General features: G+C 50.1%; 4 protein-coding genes across 4 annotated transcripts; 1 reads left to right on the forward strand and 3 right to left on the reverse strand.

The window, feature by feature from the left end:
- Positions 1-272: 272 nt before the first annotated feature.
- On the forward strand, positions 273-2,700 carry LOC117584678 (reticulocalbin-2). The gene is made up of 4 exons (XM_034273707.1): positions 273-411; positions 481-926; positions 1,126-1,273; positions 1,422-2,700. Exons 2-4 carry the CDS (start codon positions 698-700, stop codon positions 2,077-2,079), a joined length of 1,035 nt encoding a protein of 344 aa, XP_034129598.1. The 5' UTR covers positions 273-411; positions 481-697; the 3' UTR covers positions 2,080-2,700.
- Positions 2,701-2,812: 112 nt separating this feature from the next.
- Positions 2,813-3,997, reverse strand: LOC117584681 (SPRY domain-containing SOCS box protein 3). Its single transcript, XM_034273711.1, has one exon. It carries the CDS (start codon positions 3,933-3,935, stop codon positions 3,057-3,059), a length of 879 nt encoding a protein of 292 aa, XP_034129602.1. The 5' UTR covers positions 3,936-3,997; the 3' UTR covers positions 2,813-3,056.
- LOC117584683 lies at positions 3,949-5,046 on the reverse strand. Its single transcript, XM_034273712.1, has one exon. The coding sequence runs from the start codon at positions 4,688-4,690 to the stop codon at positions 4,082-4,084; it is 609 nt and encodes a 202-aa protein (XP_034129603.1). The 5' UTR covers positions 4,691-5,046; the 3' UTR covers positions 3,949-4,081.
- A 1,980-nt stretch (positions 5,047-7,026) lies between these two features.
- LOC117584876 (collagen alpha-1(IV) chain) lies at positions 7,027-14,156 on the reverse strand. Its single transcript, XM_034274027.1, has 9 exons — positions 14,035-14,156; positions 13,513-13,609; positions 12,785-12,833; positions 11,765-12,718; positions 11,213-11,709; positions 9,688-11,138; positions 8,643-9,617; positions 7,436-8,580; positions 7,027-7,376 (listed from the first exon to the last, which is right to left on the reverse strand). The coding sequence occupies exons 2-9, from the start codon at positions 13,530-13,532 to the stop codon at positions 7,116-7,118; spliced, it is 5,352 nt and encodes a 1,783-aa protein (XP_034129918.1). The 5' UTR covers positions 13,533-13,609; positions 14,035-14,156; the 3' UTR covers positions 7,027-7,115.
- Positions 14,157-14,356: the final 200 nt, after the last annotated feature.

Below are 14,356 nucleotides of genomic sequence, written 5' to 3' on the forward strand. Positions count from 1 at the left end.
TGAGCCGAAGAAACATTGCGACTATCGATGAAACATGGATGTACCCGATGTTTTATAAAAAACATTTTTTAATACATTTGTTTGGTTGACGCATTACATGTGTATTTCTCTCTCTCACTCTACCTGATTACTTCTTTTAGTGTTTTAATTTCAATATCGTCAACAAAAAGGGGTGGATTGAAAAAACATCGATGGCAGTCCGATGGCGGTGGATGCTATCGATATTTCTCCAGCGTCAATGCAGCCCTTTTGCCTGCGTAAATAAATAAACGGAAAGTGTTTTGAAAAATAATAATAAATCCAGTAGGTAACGAACGAATATATGCAATTAAAACCATAGCAAAACGCAAGAACGCAAAGCTAAGCTGTCTAAAGGAAAGAAAAATCAAGAAAGGAGCGACACTGTTTTGGGTAAGAATGTTAACTCGAAATATTTTTTAATACCTATGTATGCTTGAATATGGCATTTGCATATTTCAGCCAGAGCGAAAGGTGAACAGAGTTCATTTATTTTTCTGCTATTACGTGTGTGCCCCTGTAGCCGCCGGCAGACTAAGAGACCACAAGTGGCCCCAGTCCCACTTCCCATATGTGTTTGTAGTTAGCTGCGCGTGTGTGAGGTTTCAAGAGGCTGTGCTGCCAAAAAAAGAAACAAATCGAACAACAGAGAGAACGCCGTTCCGCATAATCAATTAAAATGCCCAGAAATCTTCCCATGTTTCCGCTTGTGCTGTGCACAGTGGCAGTGTTCGCTGCCGTAGTGCCCATGCCCGCTTTCGGAGCCGTTGCGACGCATAAGCATTCGGCACACGAGAATCACTTGAGCAAGGAGCGGGTAAAGGACGGAATCCATGCACCGAGGGATGCTCACCATCATGGCGAGGATGGCGAGCACAATGTGGAGTTCGACCACGAGGCCATCATTGGTGAGTCACGTCTTCTAAATAGCCCGATTGTTTCCACGCGATTTGTTTATTTGTGTGCCATATTGAAATCCATAAAATCTGTATGCTGACTGAAACACGTCAGTAAAGGTCTGTGGTATTAGGTTTTGTACTCGTGCACATGATGTTTCGCCCTTCACGCTTAGAAAAAAGTATTAAAGTATTAATTCACTTATGCTAGGCAATACGAAAGAGGCGCAGGAATTCGACACGCTGACGCCGGAGGAGTCGAAAAGGCGCCTGCTCGTGCTGGTTAAGCTGATGGATCTCAACAAGGATGAGTTTGTTGACCGACATGAACTGAAAGCATGGATATTAAGGTCTTTTAAGTGAGTGTTGTCTGTGGATTAATGCACCCCAATCAGTGTCGCCAGCTGCTAACCCTTATCCGCTAGTGACTGCTTCTGCTCGCCAAACTGACAAATGAAAACATACATAAAACGAATTTATTTGTAAAACTAATTCTAATACTTGCAGAAAGCTTTCCGAAGAGGAGGCAGCTGATCGCTTTGATGAAATCGATCAAGAAACGGATGAGAGAATCACGTGGAAGGAGTACTTACAGGACACCTATTCCATGGAAGATGAGAATTTTAAGAAGGAGACCATCGACTTTGACAACTACGAGGAGGAGCAGAAAATGATTAAGCAGGATAAGGAGATGTTTAATGCAGCCGATATAAACAAGGACGGCGTGCTGAGTCTCGAGGAATTTGTGTACTTCCACAATCCCGAGGAACATCCACAGATGCTTCCCATACTCCTGGAGCACACCATGCAGGACAAGGACTTGAATCACGATGGCAAGATTAATTTCCAGGAGTTTGTGGGCGAGGCTGCCTCACATCACGACAAGGAATGGCTTCTAACTGAGAAGGAGCGCTTCGACAAGGATCACGATATCAATGGGGACGGTGTGCTCACGGGCAACGAGGTGCTCTCGTGGATAGTGCCCAGCAATACGGCGATTGCTAGCGATGAGGTGGACCATCTGTTTGTCTCCACCGACGAGGATCACGACGATCGTCTCTCCTATCTGGAGATCCTCAAGAACTATGAGACTTTTGTGGGCAGCGAGGCCACAGACTACGGAGACCATCTGCAGAACATCAACCACCTGGCCGATGAGCTCTAATATGTAAATCTGTATTACGAATGAACTCTGCTGTATAGAGTTATACAACATTTGTGTGTGTGTAGCATTATACTTCCCATTTGTATAGTTAGTAAATGTATGTTTTATTTATGTAAATCCAAGAATCCCCCCAAAATGAAGCAAAAATCAATATCGCTAATTGAGCGTTTCTTACGAATTTCATTTGCATGTCCAAGCTTGCCATCTACGTGTACCAATTAAATTATGTGTAGTAATTTATACAGACACCAAATCTACAATAATCATAATAAGAATAATGTAATAAATCATTTTTACTAAAATATTTATGTGACCAAAGCTGTATTATACCTTTACACGTGCCATAAATGTTTTTTAGTTCAAGGGAAACATTGTTTAATTATGTTTTGTATGACTAGAGTTGAGTTTTTCAATCGCTAAATTAGATTACTTATGAATAATTGCTGTCTATGGAGCGTAGCCCATTTATACAAAGGTTTTTTTTAGCAGCGTGTTCCTTTGACTAGATTTCACACTCGTCTGTACCGAAAAATATTTATGCTTAGCTCTATGACCCTATGACCTTATCTTATTTTGCGGTTAGCTTTATGCCACAAAATACAAATCGAATATTTATGTTTATTCCTCATTTTCTTATATCACAAATATTGCACCAAATTGGCCTATTTCCCCACATTTTATCTAAAAATCTCAACAGAAAGCTACAAACAAAACCAAAAAAAAAAGGATTACAGCAAAAACTACAAAACAATTTAGAATTACTTGAAAATGTACAATATTTTCTAGAAACGTTTTGCTTCTTGTTTCTTTTTAGCTCCACTTGATGGCACAACAAAAGTTTCACGGGTCGCAGCTTACAAATTATTGGGTATGGGCTGGGACTGTTCCACTTCCTTCACTCGATAAACCCCCTGCTAAGATGTGGTCCGCAACGGATCGCCTGTTATATTTGAGTTCCGATGCGGATGTTCCAAACTCTAGAAATCACATAGTATATCGTAGTTGTCGACCTGACGCAGCGGCTCTTTGTCATCGATGACTTCAGTCAGGTAGGCACGGATAGGCAGCGGAAGCTTGAGCTTCTCCAGTTGAGAGGAACTGCGGATTCGACGCATAATAACGGCCCGACAACGGTCCTGCAGATTGACAAACTCACGCCGAGCACTCTTCAGAGTCATCTCCGTTTTGGCGGCTGTCGAGCAGACGATGGGATAGAGGGGCTCCTCAATTTTATCCAATCCCCTGAAGGCCACACCCAGACACTTTCCATCCTTATAGTAAGTCAGCGTGCCCTCAATACCATCGAAAAGCACTCCAATCTGTGTGGAATGATTTTCGCGAAAGCGTTTCGTGTATAGCAGGGCCACGCCATTGTGCCAGAGCACGCCCTTGTGGGAGAGCCCCCATCCGTGCTCGTTCTCACCTAGCATATTGCGGAAGGCATTCGCATGTAGCCGAGCCGACCGCGTTCCAATTCCAAACATGATCGAAGTGCCGAAGACGCGTTGCGAGACATGCAGCTCCCAGTAGTAGCGACCGTTGTTGAGTGGCCGCTTGCCCTGGACTCCGGCGGTGCCCTTGCTCCAGTTTGGATGAAAGTGAACGGTGCGAAAGTTGGGGCCGCTCAGCACCACCTCGTTGGAACGATTGCGATTGCTCCAGGTCCAATTGTCTTTGGTACCGTGTGCCAGCGGACAGCCACGCGAGGGCGATGCTGACGTAGGTGTCTTGGACACCTTGGCATCCTGTGATGTGGGTCCGATTCCACGGCGAGCACTGTGACGGCGTCGTCGAGGTGTCATCACCGCAGCCAAGTGTGCCGGATCCGGCTGCTGTTCAATCTCCAAGTCTGACATTGTTGCAGGTACTTCAATTTTGTTTGAAATGACAATAGGATTTTCTATTGACACTCGAAAATTTTCGAGTGCTCTCAAAGGCCTACTGTTCGATTTCTACCGAGATGGGCTGGCACTCACTTTACCCCGAGATCTGCCGGAGAGTGCTACAAGTGAGTAGTTACCAGGTTACCTGGCTCCTCGACCTGCACGGACTCTTCGAGTTCCTCCTGCTCTTCTTCCTCCTCCACCTCCTCCTCGTCGGCGTACGTGCTGCAGGTGCTTAGCGACCCGTAGCCACTGCTCAGAGAGCTGCAGCTGGGACTGCCGGACAGCAGTGGTCGATAGCTCCTAATCTGTGGCTGGCGCTGGCCCAGACTCCGCTTCAGCTCGCGCTTGATGCGACGCAGCTGCTTGTAGTCCTGGTCGCCACCGATGCGGGACGAGTGCCGCTGCTGTTGGAGCTGCAGCTCCTGCAGGTGGAAGTGATGACGGCAGTAGCCCTGCGGGCTGTGGGCACAGAAGCGACAGGCTTCCGAGTTGACGCCAGCTCCGAGGGGCAGGATGGGCTCGAGTATGCGGCGCTTCTGGCTGCGCTTTGTCTGCTCCAGCTGCTGCTGCTCCAGATGCTGTTGGGCTTTACGATCGCCGACCGTTTCGGCCACCTCCTGCAAGAGGCGTACGTTGCGGGGGAAGCATCGGTCGTGGATGTGCAGCACCAGGCGTTGGCAGTAGAGGCAGAGCGATTGGAACAGCAACAACAGCACGATAATCATATAGGGGTTGTGTGGTTGGGTGTTGGGGTTGGTGGGGTTGTTCCTGCTGTCCGTTTTTTTGGGGGTTGCTGCCGCTGCTTCCACTGGGTTCCACTCACTTGTGTTGTAAGTGGGTCTGCCTTTTGTTTCGGGGCTTCCGGCTGCCACTGTCGCTGCCACTGGCACCTTCCTCTTGTTTGGGATTTCTTAGAGTTCTTGCAAAGCTTGCAATGGATTACATTTTTCCGCTACTTCTTCTACAGTTTTTCCACTTGAGTATACATTTTTCAGTCCCACTCCTGCGACTGAGCACGTCCTATCTGCTGACGTATGTATTCGAACTCCCACCGACGACTGATGTGTGCCGTTCACTTTTCCAATTCGAACCCAGAACCCACAAAAGCCTACCCCTATTTTCGTACGGCCACAGCTGGAAGGAAACTCTTCCAACCACCAATTGGAATATATGTGTCTGCATATCATTATCATATGGTATCGTATGCCACCCCTCTGACGCTTCCCAACCCTCCACCCCCATCCAACCCCACTCAACCCACGGCTACCCAAGCCCCCGCGTTAGAGCTCTCTGCCAGAGGCATGCGCACAAGTGCCTTGCTGCTGAAAGCGGCAAGTGGTGAGATTCTGTTTGCTCTCCGCTCCCTGGGCTTGTAGTTTTTTACAGCGAAAATCATTTCCACCAAAATACCTAGACTCTCTGAACCCTTGTTTTTAAAGGAAGATCTGCACCACCGTGATAAACAACAAGCGCGAACAAAAGACCTGATTTCAAACTGGAAATTGCGAAGGCATACATATCTGGATCTCCAAGGATATTCTTTGACTTATTGAAGATGCAAAAAAAAACACATTTCTGATTTAATAAGTAAAGAAGCTTACGGTGTATACGAGTTGGAGTTCGATAACTAACATGGGTATGTTTTTGGCTTTAGCTATGGGCTAATTATATAGAGACTAATTTGTTATGTATACACCAATACTCTTTCAGTGGCAAAAACACAAGGAAAGGAAAGGGTTGAGATATTCAGCTTTTTTAATAGCTTTTGAGTTTAACAGAAACAAGTCGAACCAAAGCTAAAAGTCGAGGATCCCTTTAGGCTGCTAAACTGACTTTGATTTAATGATTTACAGACTAATATCGGGCTGAAAGAACAAAAGAATTGTGTCATAACTATTTGAAAAAAAATCGATCAATCAGCATATTTAAAAGAAGAATTTTCATCACAGATTCTTGACAGCTATATGCTTTATTTTAATGCAATAGTGCTAATGAAAATAGGGAAAATTCGGGGTCATCATTAGCGGCTTGGCTATTAAAAAGAAAATATTTTCTTTTAAAGCATTACTCAATAAACTTGAACCGAAAAATGTATGTACTAGTTTTTTGGCTCAATAAAACTATCTCTGCAACAGAACTTGCCACATCCGCTTTTAAAGGGGTGCGAACACAAAATTTATATGGAATACGCTGGCCATTGATCATATACCTGATGGGCTAAACATCCCCAAAGATGTTTAATGTTATTAAAATCTTTTTCTGTTTGCAGGTACTTATTAAAGGAATTCTCACCATTAAATGAGGATTTGCGGATTCAAAATGTTAACCATCAGTTTACTATGAATTCCCAATGAGCAATTGGGTTGCTTAGAAATATTTGTATACCTTCTTTGATGCATATGCCAATCACATATTGTGCACATATTCCTTCTTATCTAATTTTCTCTGTACCCCTTTGCATTCACCCCACAGTGATTTGGTAAACGTATACCCCTAGCTTCGTACATCTACAGTTTGTTCATCGTATTTATAAATTTTCTTTATTTTACCATTTTTTTTGTTTCATAAACATAAACGATTGGCGAAAAATAGCAGTTTTGTATAGCATAAATGTATGTAAAGGCGGAGGTCGGATGTCGTGTCTACCATTCGATATGTTCTCAGTGTCCCCATATGGCAAGGCGCATTCTTTCGCATTTCATCAAAATGGAACTTGCAGCAGATTTCCTCTACGTGAAGGTGCGGATATGTAGGTAATGGTTTTGGACATACGACCGAGGCTAGTTTATTTATTTGTTTGATTTACTTAAATTACACGTAACTAAGAAGCAGTTTACATTTGTTTAGAACATTAAATGGCAGATACAAAAATGGCATTTGGTCCAGGTCCGTTTTAGCACTAAGACGGGGGCCTGGCGCTTCGATTTGGTTAGTTTAAGGAATTGGTAGCAGTGTTGGTTCGTCTAACAGTGTGTCTCCTGTGTTCTGTGTGTGTGTGTGTGTGTGTGTGTGTGTGTGTGTGTGTGTGTGTGTGTGTGCGGTGTGGTGTGTACACTGTTCGTTGGTATATTTAGGGGCTTTAACATTAGATTAAACTTATGCTGTGCTTGTGTCTGTGTGGAGGCTCGTGGGGCAGGGCCCCGCGACGGCCTACGACGAGTTCTTCATGCAGACTTGACACCTAGAAACGCGGGACAGCAGGTTTCCAGACTTGATCGTCTGCTGCTGGGGCTTCTCGAACTGGTCGTTGGACTCCAGAGTGACCATCCAGAAGCTGGTCATTGTCTCGTAGAAGTGGCAGGTGCCCTTGGCACCGTTGCACTCAATGAACGGTGTTGCACGGAAGTCCTCCAAGCAGGAGCCAGGCGATTGCAGCGCCTGTCCACCGCCTCCATTGCCCACGGCAGTGTGCTGTGGGGGGAAATTCAATCAATCTTCCGATTCAGCTTCTAACCCGACTGAATACTCACCATGAGGAAACTGTAGCCAATCCAGAGACCCTCCCAACCTGAGGGGCATTCGGGTATTTCTAAGGACTGGCTGTGCATCGCGATGACATTGGCAGGCGCCTCGCATACCACACAGCGAGAGATGTACTTGCTAATCTCGTAGTTCTCTACGGGCATCATGGGAATGGGTGCCGATGTCGACAGCCAGAAGGTCTTGTCGTTGCGCGACGCGTAGTTGCAGATGTTGTTCTGTCCGCAGGACAGCACCGGCAGAGTGGAGAAGCGCTGCACACAGGAGCCCGGCGAGCCGAGATCTTGATTGTGAGCGTAGTCATTGCCGTCCACGTACAGCAGAGAGTAGCCGGTCCAGAGCTGCGAGTGTCCGGCAGCGCATTGCGGCACCTGATCGTTCTGACTGTGTCGTGTCACAAGGATGCCGGTGAGGTAGTCCTGGACGACACTGCAGGCCAGGCCTGCGTCACCCTTCAGACCCATGGGACCGACGGCACCCTCGCGTCCAACCAGACCCTGCTCTCCGCGGTCGCCCTTGGGTCCGGGACGGCCGATGGCTCCGCTTGGGCCGATCAGACCACGTTCACCCTTCTCTCCGCGTTGTCCTTGGATTCCGGTCAGGCCACGGGCACCGGGCTGGCCGGCGTCGCCCTTTTGACCCTCACGACCAGGTTTGCCAGGCTCGCCCTTAGGTCCGGGTGGCGGAATCATGCCGGGTTCGCCCTTCTGTCCTTGCTGACCTGGACTGCCGTCACGGCCATCGCGTCCCTTGGGTCCTGTGAAGCCCTTCTCACCTGGAGATCCCTGCGGTCCCTGTGGTCCGTCGAGTCCGGGGTAGCCAGTGTCGCCCTTGGCTCCAGCCAATCCAGCCAGACCGGGCAGGCCGGCGTGTCCTTGGTCACCCTTATCACCCTTCTGTCCTTCGAAGCCAGCCAATCCACGGTCTCCCTTTGGTCCGGGATAGCCTTGGTCGCCCTTAAGACCTGGAGCGCCACTCAATCCATCGTGTCCGGGCTGACCAGGTGTACCGGCCAGACCGCGTTCTCCCTTGTCGCCAGCAGGACCAATGGGTCCGGGCAGACCAACTAAGCCGGGGGTACCGGCCAGCCCAGGCAAACCGCGCTCGCCCTTGATGCCAGGTGCACCAGGAAGTCCTGCATCAAAATATGACTGGTTAGTTCTGATAAGACTCGATGCTATGCGCGGGACAACTCACCTTCACGTCCGTACTTTCCGGCGCGTCCAGGCAGACCCTTCTCTCCCTTGACAACCGGTCCGGGGTAGCCAGGCTCACCACTAGGACCCGTATCTCCCTTGAGTCCTGGGGCACCGTTCAGTCCATTCAAGCCACGGGGACCCGCCAGGCCTTGGTCTCCCTTCAAGCCTGGATATCCAGCCAGGCCCTGCTCTCCTCTCTCTCCCTGATCTCCCTTTTCGCCAGTCAGGCCGCGTTCTCCCACAGAGCCCTTCTCACCACGGAGCATATCGACATTGACGATAGCGGGCAGACCAGGCTGACCACGGGGCCCTCTCTCGCCCTTGATTCCAGGGTTTCCAATGTGGCCCTGAGGACCAACGGGTCCAGTGTCACCCTTGATGCCGGGCAGACCGTTGAGACCAGCCTGTCCCTTGTATCCCTGTGCGCCGGGATAGCCGACGGGCCCAGGAGCACCCTGCACACCGGGCTGACCATCAAGTCCGGGTTCGCCGGGAATGCCAGGTAGGCCGACGGATCCCTTTTCGCCATTCCTTCCAGGTAAGCCAGGCAGGCCGAGGTCACCCTTTTCTCCATTCATTCCAGGAATGCCATCTGCGCCACTACGTCCAGTGTCACCCTTTTCTCCTTGGGGACCGGGGCGTCCGTATACAGCCATACCGGGCAATCCCTTTTCTCCGGGCTGTCCGGGCTCTCCGGCCATTCCAGGGTCACCACGCAGTCCAGAAAGACCGGGCTCACCCTTCTGACCCTTCTCGGAAGCATCTCCAGGCAGACCCTGAGGACCGTCATAACCGGGCAGACCTTGGTTACCCTTTTCGCCGTTTAAGCCGTCCAATCCTCTCTGTCCCGGGGCGCCGAGAAGTCCGGGCTCACCCTTAACACCCAGCAGGCCAGGTGGTCCTGGCGGTCCTCGTCCACCCATCGGTCCGTCATTTCCAGTCAAGCCACGAGCTCCCTTATCTCCCTTCATGCCTGCAAGATAATGAAACGGCCAAAGTGGTTGCTGAATGAGGAAACAATTTTTGGGTTCGGAAATGCTTACCAGAGATTCCGGGAATTCCAGCTGGTCCTCGCTTGCCGGGAGAGCCGGCAATTCCGTTGAAGCCCTTGGGTCCATCGTTGCCAGGAGCTCCGCGGTCGCCCTTGTTGCCGGGCATACCAACCAAACCTGGATTACCGGGCTCACCCTTGGATCCGTCGCGGCCTTGCACTCCATCAATACCGGGAATACCAGGTGGTCCGGGCTGGCCAATTGGACCCAATGGGCCAAGGTCTCCCTTCTCGCCAACGCTGCCAACACGACCGGGAATACCGGGAACTCCAGCATCTCCCTTATCGCCAGGATAGCCAGCGTTTCCTTCTTGCCCGGGCAGACCCTGGGGTCCGGCTAGGCCACGCGTTCCCTTCAGACCTTGCAAGCCGTCGCGACCCTGTGGGCCGGGGGGTCCAGGCATCGGGATTCCTTCTTCTCCTTTTTGACCGCGATCTCCGTTGCGTCCAGGCAGGCCGCGGGTTCCGTCTTTTCCTGGATTGCCGGCAGCACCGATAGGTCCCATGTTACCCTTATCACCACGGGGTCCAGTCAAGCCACGGGGGCCAACGGGACCAACTGGGCCCTGAGGACCGGTCGAACCCTTCTCGCCACGGTATCCGATCTCTCCCTTTTGTCCGATTGGTCCATCGACTCCGGGCATTCCAGTGGCACCGCGATCCCCCTTGTTTCCCTTGGCAGGGATCTTCAGCTCGCTAGCCTCGCATGTGCCTGGTTCTCCCTTTGGTCCGACGTATCCAGATGTACCCTTGTCACCCTTGAGACCGTCCAGGCCTCGTCTGCCGGACTCTCCCTTAATGCTGAGACCAGGCGCACCGTCGAATCCATCACGGCCAGGTTCGCCAGGGCTACCGTCTGTTCCAGCTTGTCCGGTGAAGCCTTTGTCTCCCTTGAAGCCCATTTCTCCCTTGACTCCAGGCAGACCAGGAAGTCCACTTTCTCCGCGATCACCCTTTACTCCAGCAGCTCCGGGAAGGCCGGGCAGTCCCTTTTCTCCCTTTTCGGGCGCTATCAGGCTATAGTTGATAGTTGCCGGCTTGCCAGGAGATCCAGTCGCACCAGGGGCACCAGTCAAACCATCTTCTCCCTTTTCGCCAGGAGGTCCCGTTTGTCCGTTGATTCCATCGTGACCTCGTTCGCCTTGGTGGCCAGGCTCTCCGGGTGGTCCTCGAACGCCGGGATTTCCGGGTATACCGTCCAGACCTCGTGTACCCTTGTCTCCCTTTAGACCGGGTGGGCAGGAGGAGCACTTTCCACCGATGTCACCCTTGATGCCCATGTCTCCCTTAGCGCCAGGAGTACCAGGACGGCCAGCGTCACCCTTTTGTCCGGGTGCACCAGCGCCGCCGGGTGTGCCAGGTCTGCCCAATTTGGAGTCGCCAGGCACTCCAGCATTTCCCTTGAAGCCTCGTTCGCCCTTACCGCCCTTCTGGCCTGGATAGCTAATGGGTCGGACAGAGAATTTGAGAGGTAAGTCCATGACTTAGTCCCATGGTCAGCGAGGTCAAAGACTTACCCAGGATTTCCATCGTCTCCTTTCAGTCCTTGAATGCCATAGCCAGGGGTGCCAGCATCGCCCTTTAGTCCTTCGGGACCTGGAGGACCGGTATGGCCGATGGGTCCGACTGGTCCTTGCGGTCCGATGCGTCCTCCAATACCCTTCTCACCCTTTTGTCCCGGAGGTCCTTCGCCACCCGGACGCCCGGGCATGCCGCTGCCTCCCTTCTGGCCGACGTATCCTTGGGGTCCTGGTTGTCCATCCGCTCCGTTCAAGCCCTGGGGACCGGGTGCTCCAGTGTAACCGCGTGGTCCTTTTGGTCCTGGAGCACCTGGCTGTCCGCGACCGCCACCCGGGGGTCCTGGAGGACCGAGCAATCCCCGCTGACCAGATTGACCAGCTCGACCTGGCTCTCCCTTCTGACCGAAGCTGCCGGGCAAGCCATTTAGACCAGTCTCTCCACGATCTCCCTTTTGTCCCGAAGGTCCTGGTGGTCCAAAGTTTCCTTGACGACCCTAAAATAGAGCAGGATCAGCAAAACCCTTTAAATTCTTTTGTTTTTTCACTTACTCTATCGCCAGAGCCGCCGGGCAAACCCTTCTCACCCTTCTGTCCATCCTGGCCAGGCTCACCGCCGGGACCAAGCTCACCTTTCTCGCCGAAAGGACCAACATCTCCCTTCTGTCCGGGGTCACCACGTGGGCCAGAAACTCGTTCACTGCCTGTGACGGGTGTGGGAACGGCTGGATCACCCTTCTCGCCCTTCTCTCCCTGCTTTCCTGGCATCAGAGGTCCAAAGCAAGAGTCACCCTTCTCGCCCTTAATACCTCGATCTCCGCGCAGACCCTTGGATCCATACGGTCCGGTATCACCACGTTCGCCTTTGTCACCTGGATTTCCTTGGGGTCCTGCGTACCCAGAGCGTCCTGTGAAGCCGGGCTCACCTTTCTCACCCTTGGCGTAGTTTCCGTTCTCCTTTGCGGGTTCACCTTTCTCACCCTTGCCACCCGGACCGCCCGGGAAGCCGCGTGGTCCTGCCATGCCTGAGAGACCCTGCAAGCCGGGCAAACCATCAGATCCATCACAGCCATCCTTGCCGTTGGTGCCGGGTAAGCCGGGATTGCCAGACGATCCCTGAACACCTGCCACGCCTGGCAGACCGGGAATGCCCTGTGACCCGCGCTCGCCCTTGTCACCGCGCAGTCCATATGGTCCAGGGTCGCCCTTCTGACCCTTGTCGCCCAGTGGTCCGTCCTGGCCCGCGAAGCCCGAGACACCCTTGGGTCCGGTGGGACCCAATGGACCTGGCAGACCGCGGTTGCCCTTCTCGGCAATACACTTGGGCACGCAGCCCGCATATCCGGCAGTACAGTTCTTGGGTGGCTGTCCGCCGCGCTGAATGGAAGCCGAGTCTACAATGTCATAGCTATCATCAATGGGATATGAGTCCCGGGGGTCTTCTCTGCTTTGGTGTCTGACTGAGTCCTGAATCGAACCAGAGGTGCCAGCGGTCTTCCAGAATTGCTGCAAAAATACGAATGTTAATCTATGTTGATGCCCATCAACAGTCAAGGGTCAAGGGTCTCTTACAGCGTTTGCACCAACCAACGCTCCAGCGATGACAGCGGCGTACAGCAGCCTGCAAGATATTAAATATTTTGAAAAAATACATACATATATGGGTACATATATCTATAAATCTTTTAAAACAAATTTGTTCAACACCTGCAAGAGGAGTCAACCCGATTGCAGGACTGCTAGCTTGAATATGGAAGTGTTCTGTGCCCCTTGCTTTGCTTCAAATTTGAAATTAAGAGTGCAAGAGAGCTGCATGAGTGCACCGAGAGCAACCCGTATGTATGTACCATCAGGCTTATCAATCGCGTAGCTATGGGTGTAACTGTGAGCGTGTGGTTTCTCTTTTTAGCCATCCATGTGTGTGTGTGTGTGTGTGTCTCAAACGTAAGAGAGTCGACTCATTAAAGAGGGAGGCCAATTTTTTAAGAGAGCAACGAAATCTGATCATACTTATGTACTCATCAGAAATTAAACTTAGAAAAAAATTGAAGTCAGATTTAATTGCCGTTTTCCAGTAGAACTATTGTAATGTATTTTTTCGAGAAGAATTAAATGGAGGAGTAACTTTAATTTTTTTTTATTGCATTTTTAATTTTTTAATATAAACTTTTAAAATGCAGCCGGAACAGGAATTCAGCCTCTTTTTCTTTTATTTTAGATTAGTCTTGGACATTTTGTATATTGAAATAGTTTTGGTTTGTTTAATTTTGAAAATTGTCAAAATACTTATTTTAACTTACCGCTTCCAGAAGGGCAACATTATGCCCTATGCACTTAAAACTGCACAATTATTTGCTCTGTCCCTGTCGAGTTGTAAATATGTTGCCGTCGTTGGGCCTGAAAGATGAGCCAGAAAATTCATTTCATTTCAATTCATTTCAGTCATTTATATTTCGTGCACATGCCAAAAGATGATTTTGAAATTGTTTTAAATTTTATATATTTAGTTTATATTTGTGTCCAATATAATTTTGGAAATTTGTAGTATTCCTAGTACAGTATTATTCGAGCGCGTATATTTAATTTTAATTTTTCGAATGCTTTTCGAACTTCAAGTATCACTGACGCCAAGGCGCACTTTACAGTTTGAGAAGCACTGTAGCGTTGAACAAGTTTCTTTCGTATATCTTTTCTCTAAAGAAAAGGTTTTTTTGGTTGTTTGTATTTAATATATTTCGAGCTTCTATGGCAGCTGGAATCACGATAAAGCTCCTTTTGTCGTGTTGTCTTGTTTTTGATTTTTTTTTGTCAAACTTCCTTACAGAAAACCGATCTAACTGTGGGGATTGACGGGAGCGTACTAAACCGAGCGCCGAGCCGCGCACACCACACACAAGAGCAAAGGCGCACAGGCAACTGGCTCCCAGGCCAGAGCGTTGCCCACCCAGTCTACTACTTACTCGAGAAGACGGAACACGACTAATTATAGTATAAGTTTAAGCGATCCCAAAAGCAAACGGCAATGCCACGATTGTCTGCCCGAAGCAGTCGTTGGAGCCCGAGCTCCAACCCGAATACACTTCGGTTTTGCGACCCGAAATAGCTCACGTACACTGTCCGTGTCGTCTGTGTGATCAGAGCATT

The sequence above is a fragment of the Drosophila guanche genome, unplaced genomic scaffold (genome assembly GCF_900245975.1).
Source record: "Drosophila guanche unplaced genomic scaffold, DGUA_6, whole genome shotgun sequence".
NCBI classification, from domain to species: Eukaryota; Metazoa; Arthropoda; class Insecta; order Diptera; family Drosophilidae; genus Drosophila; species Drosophila guanche.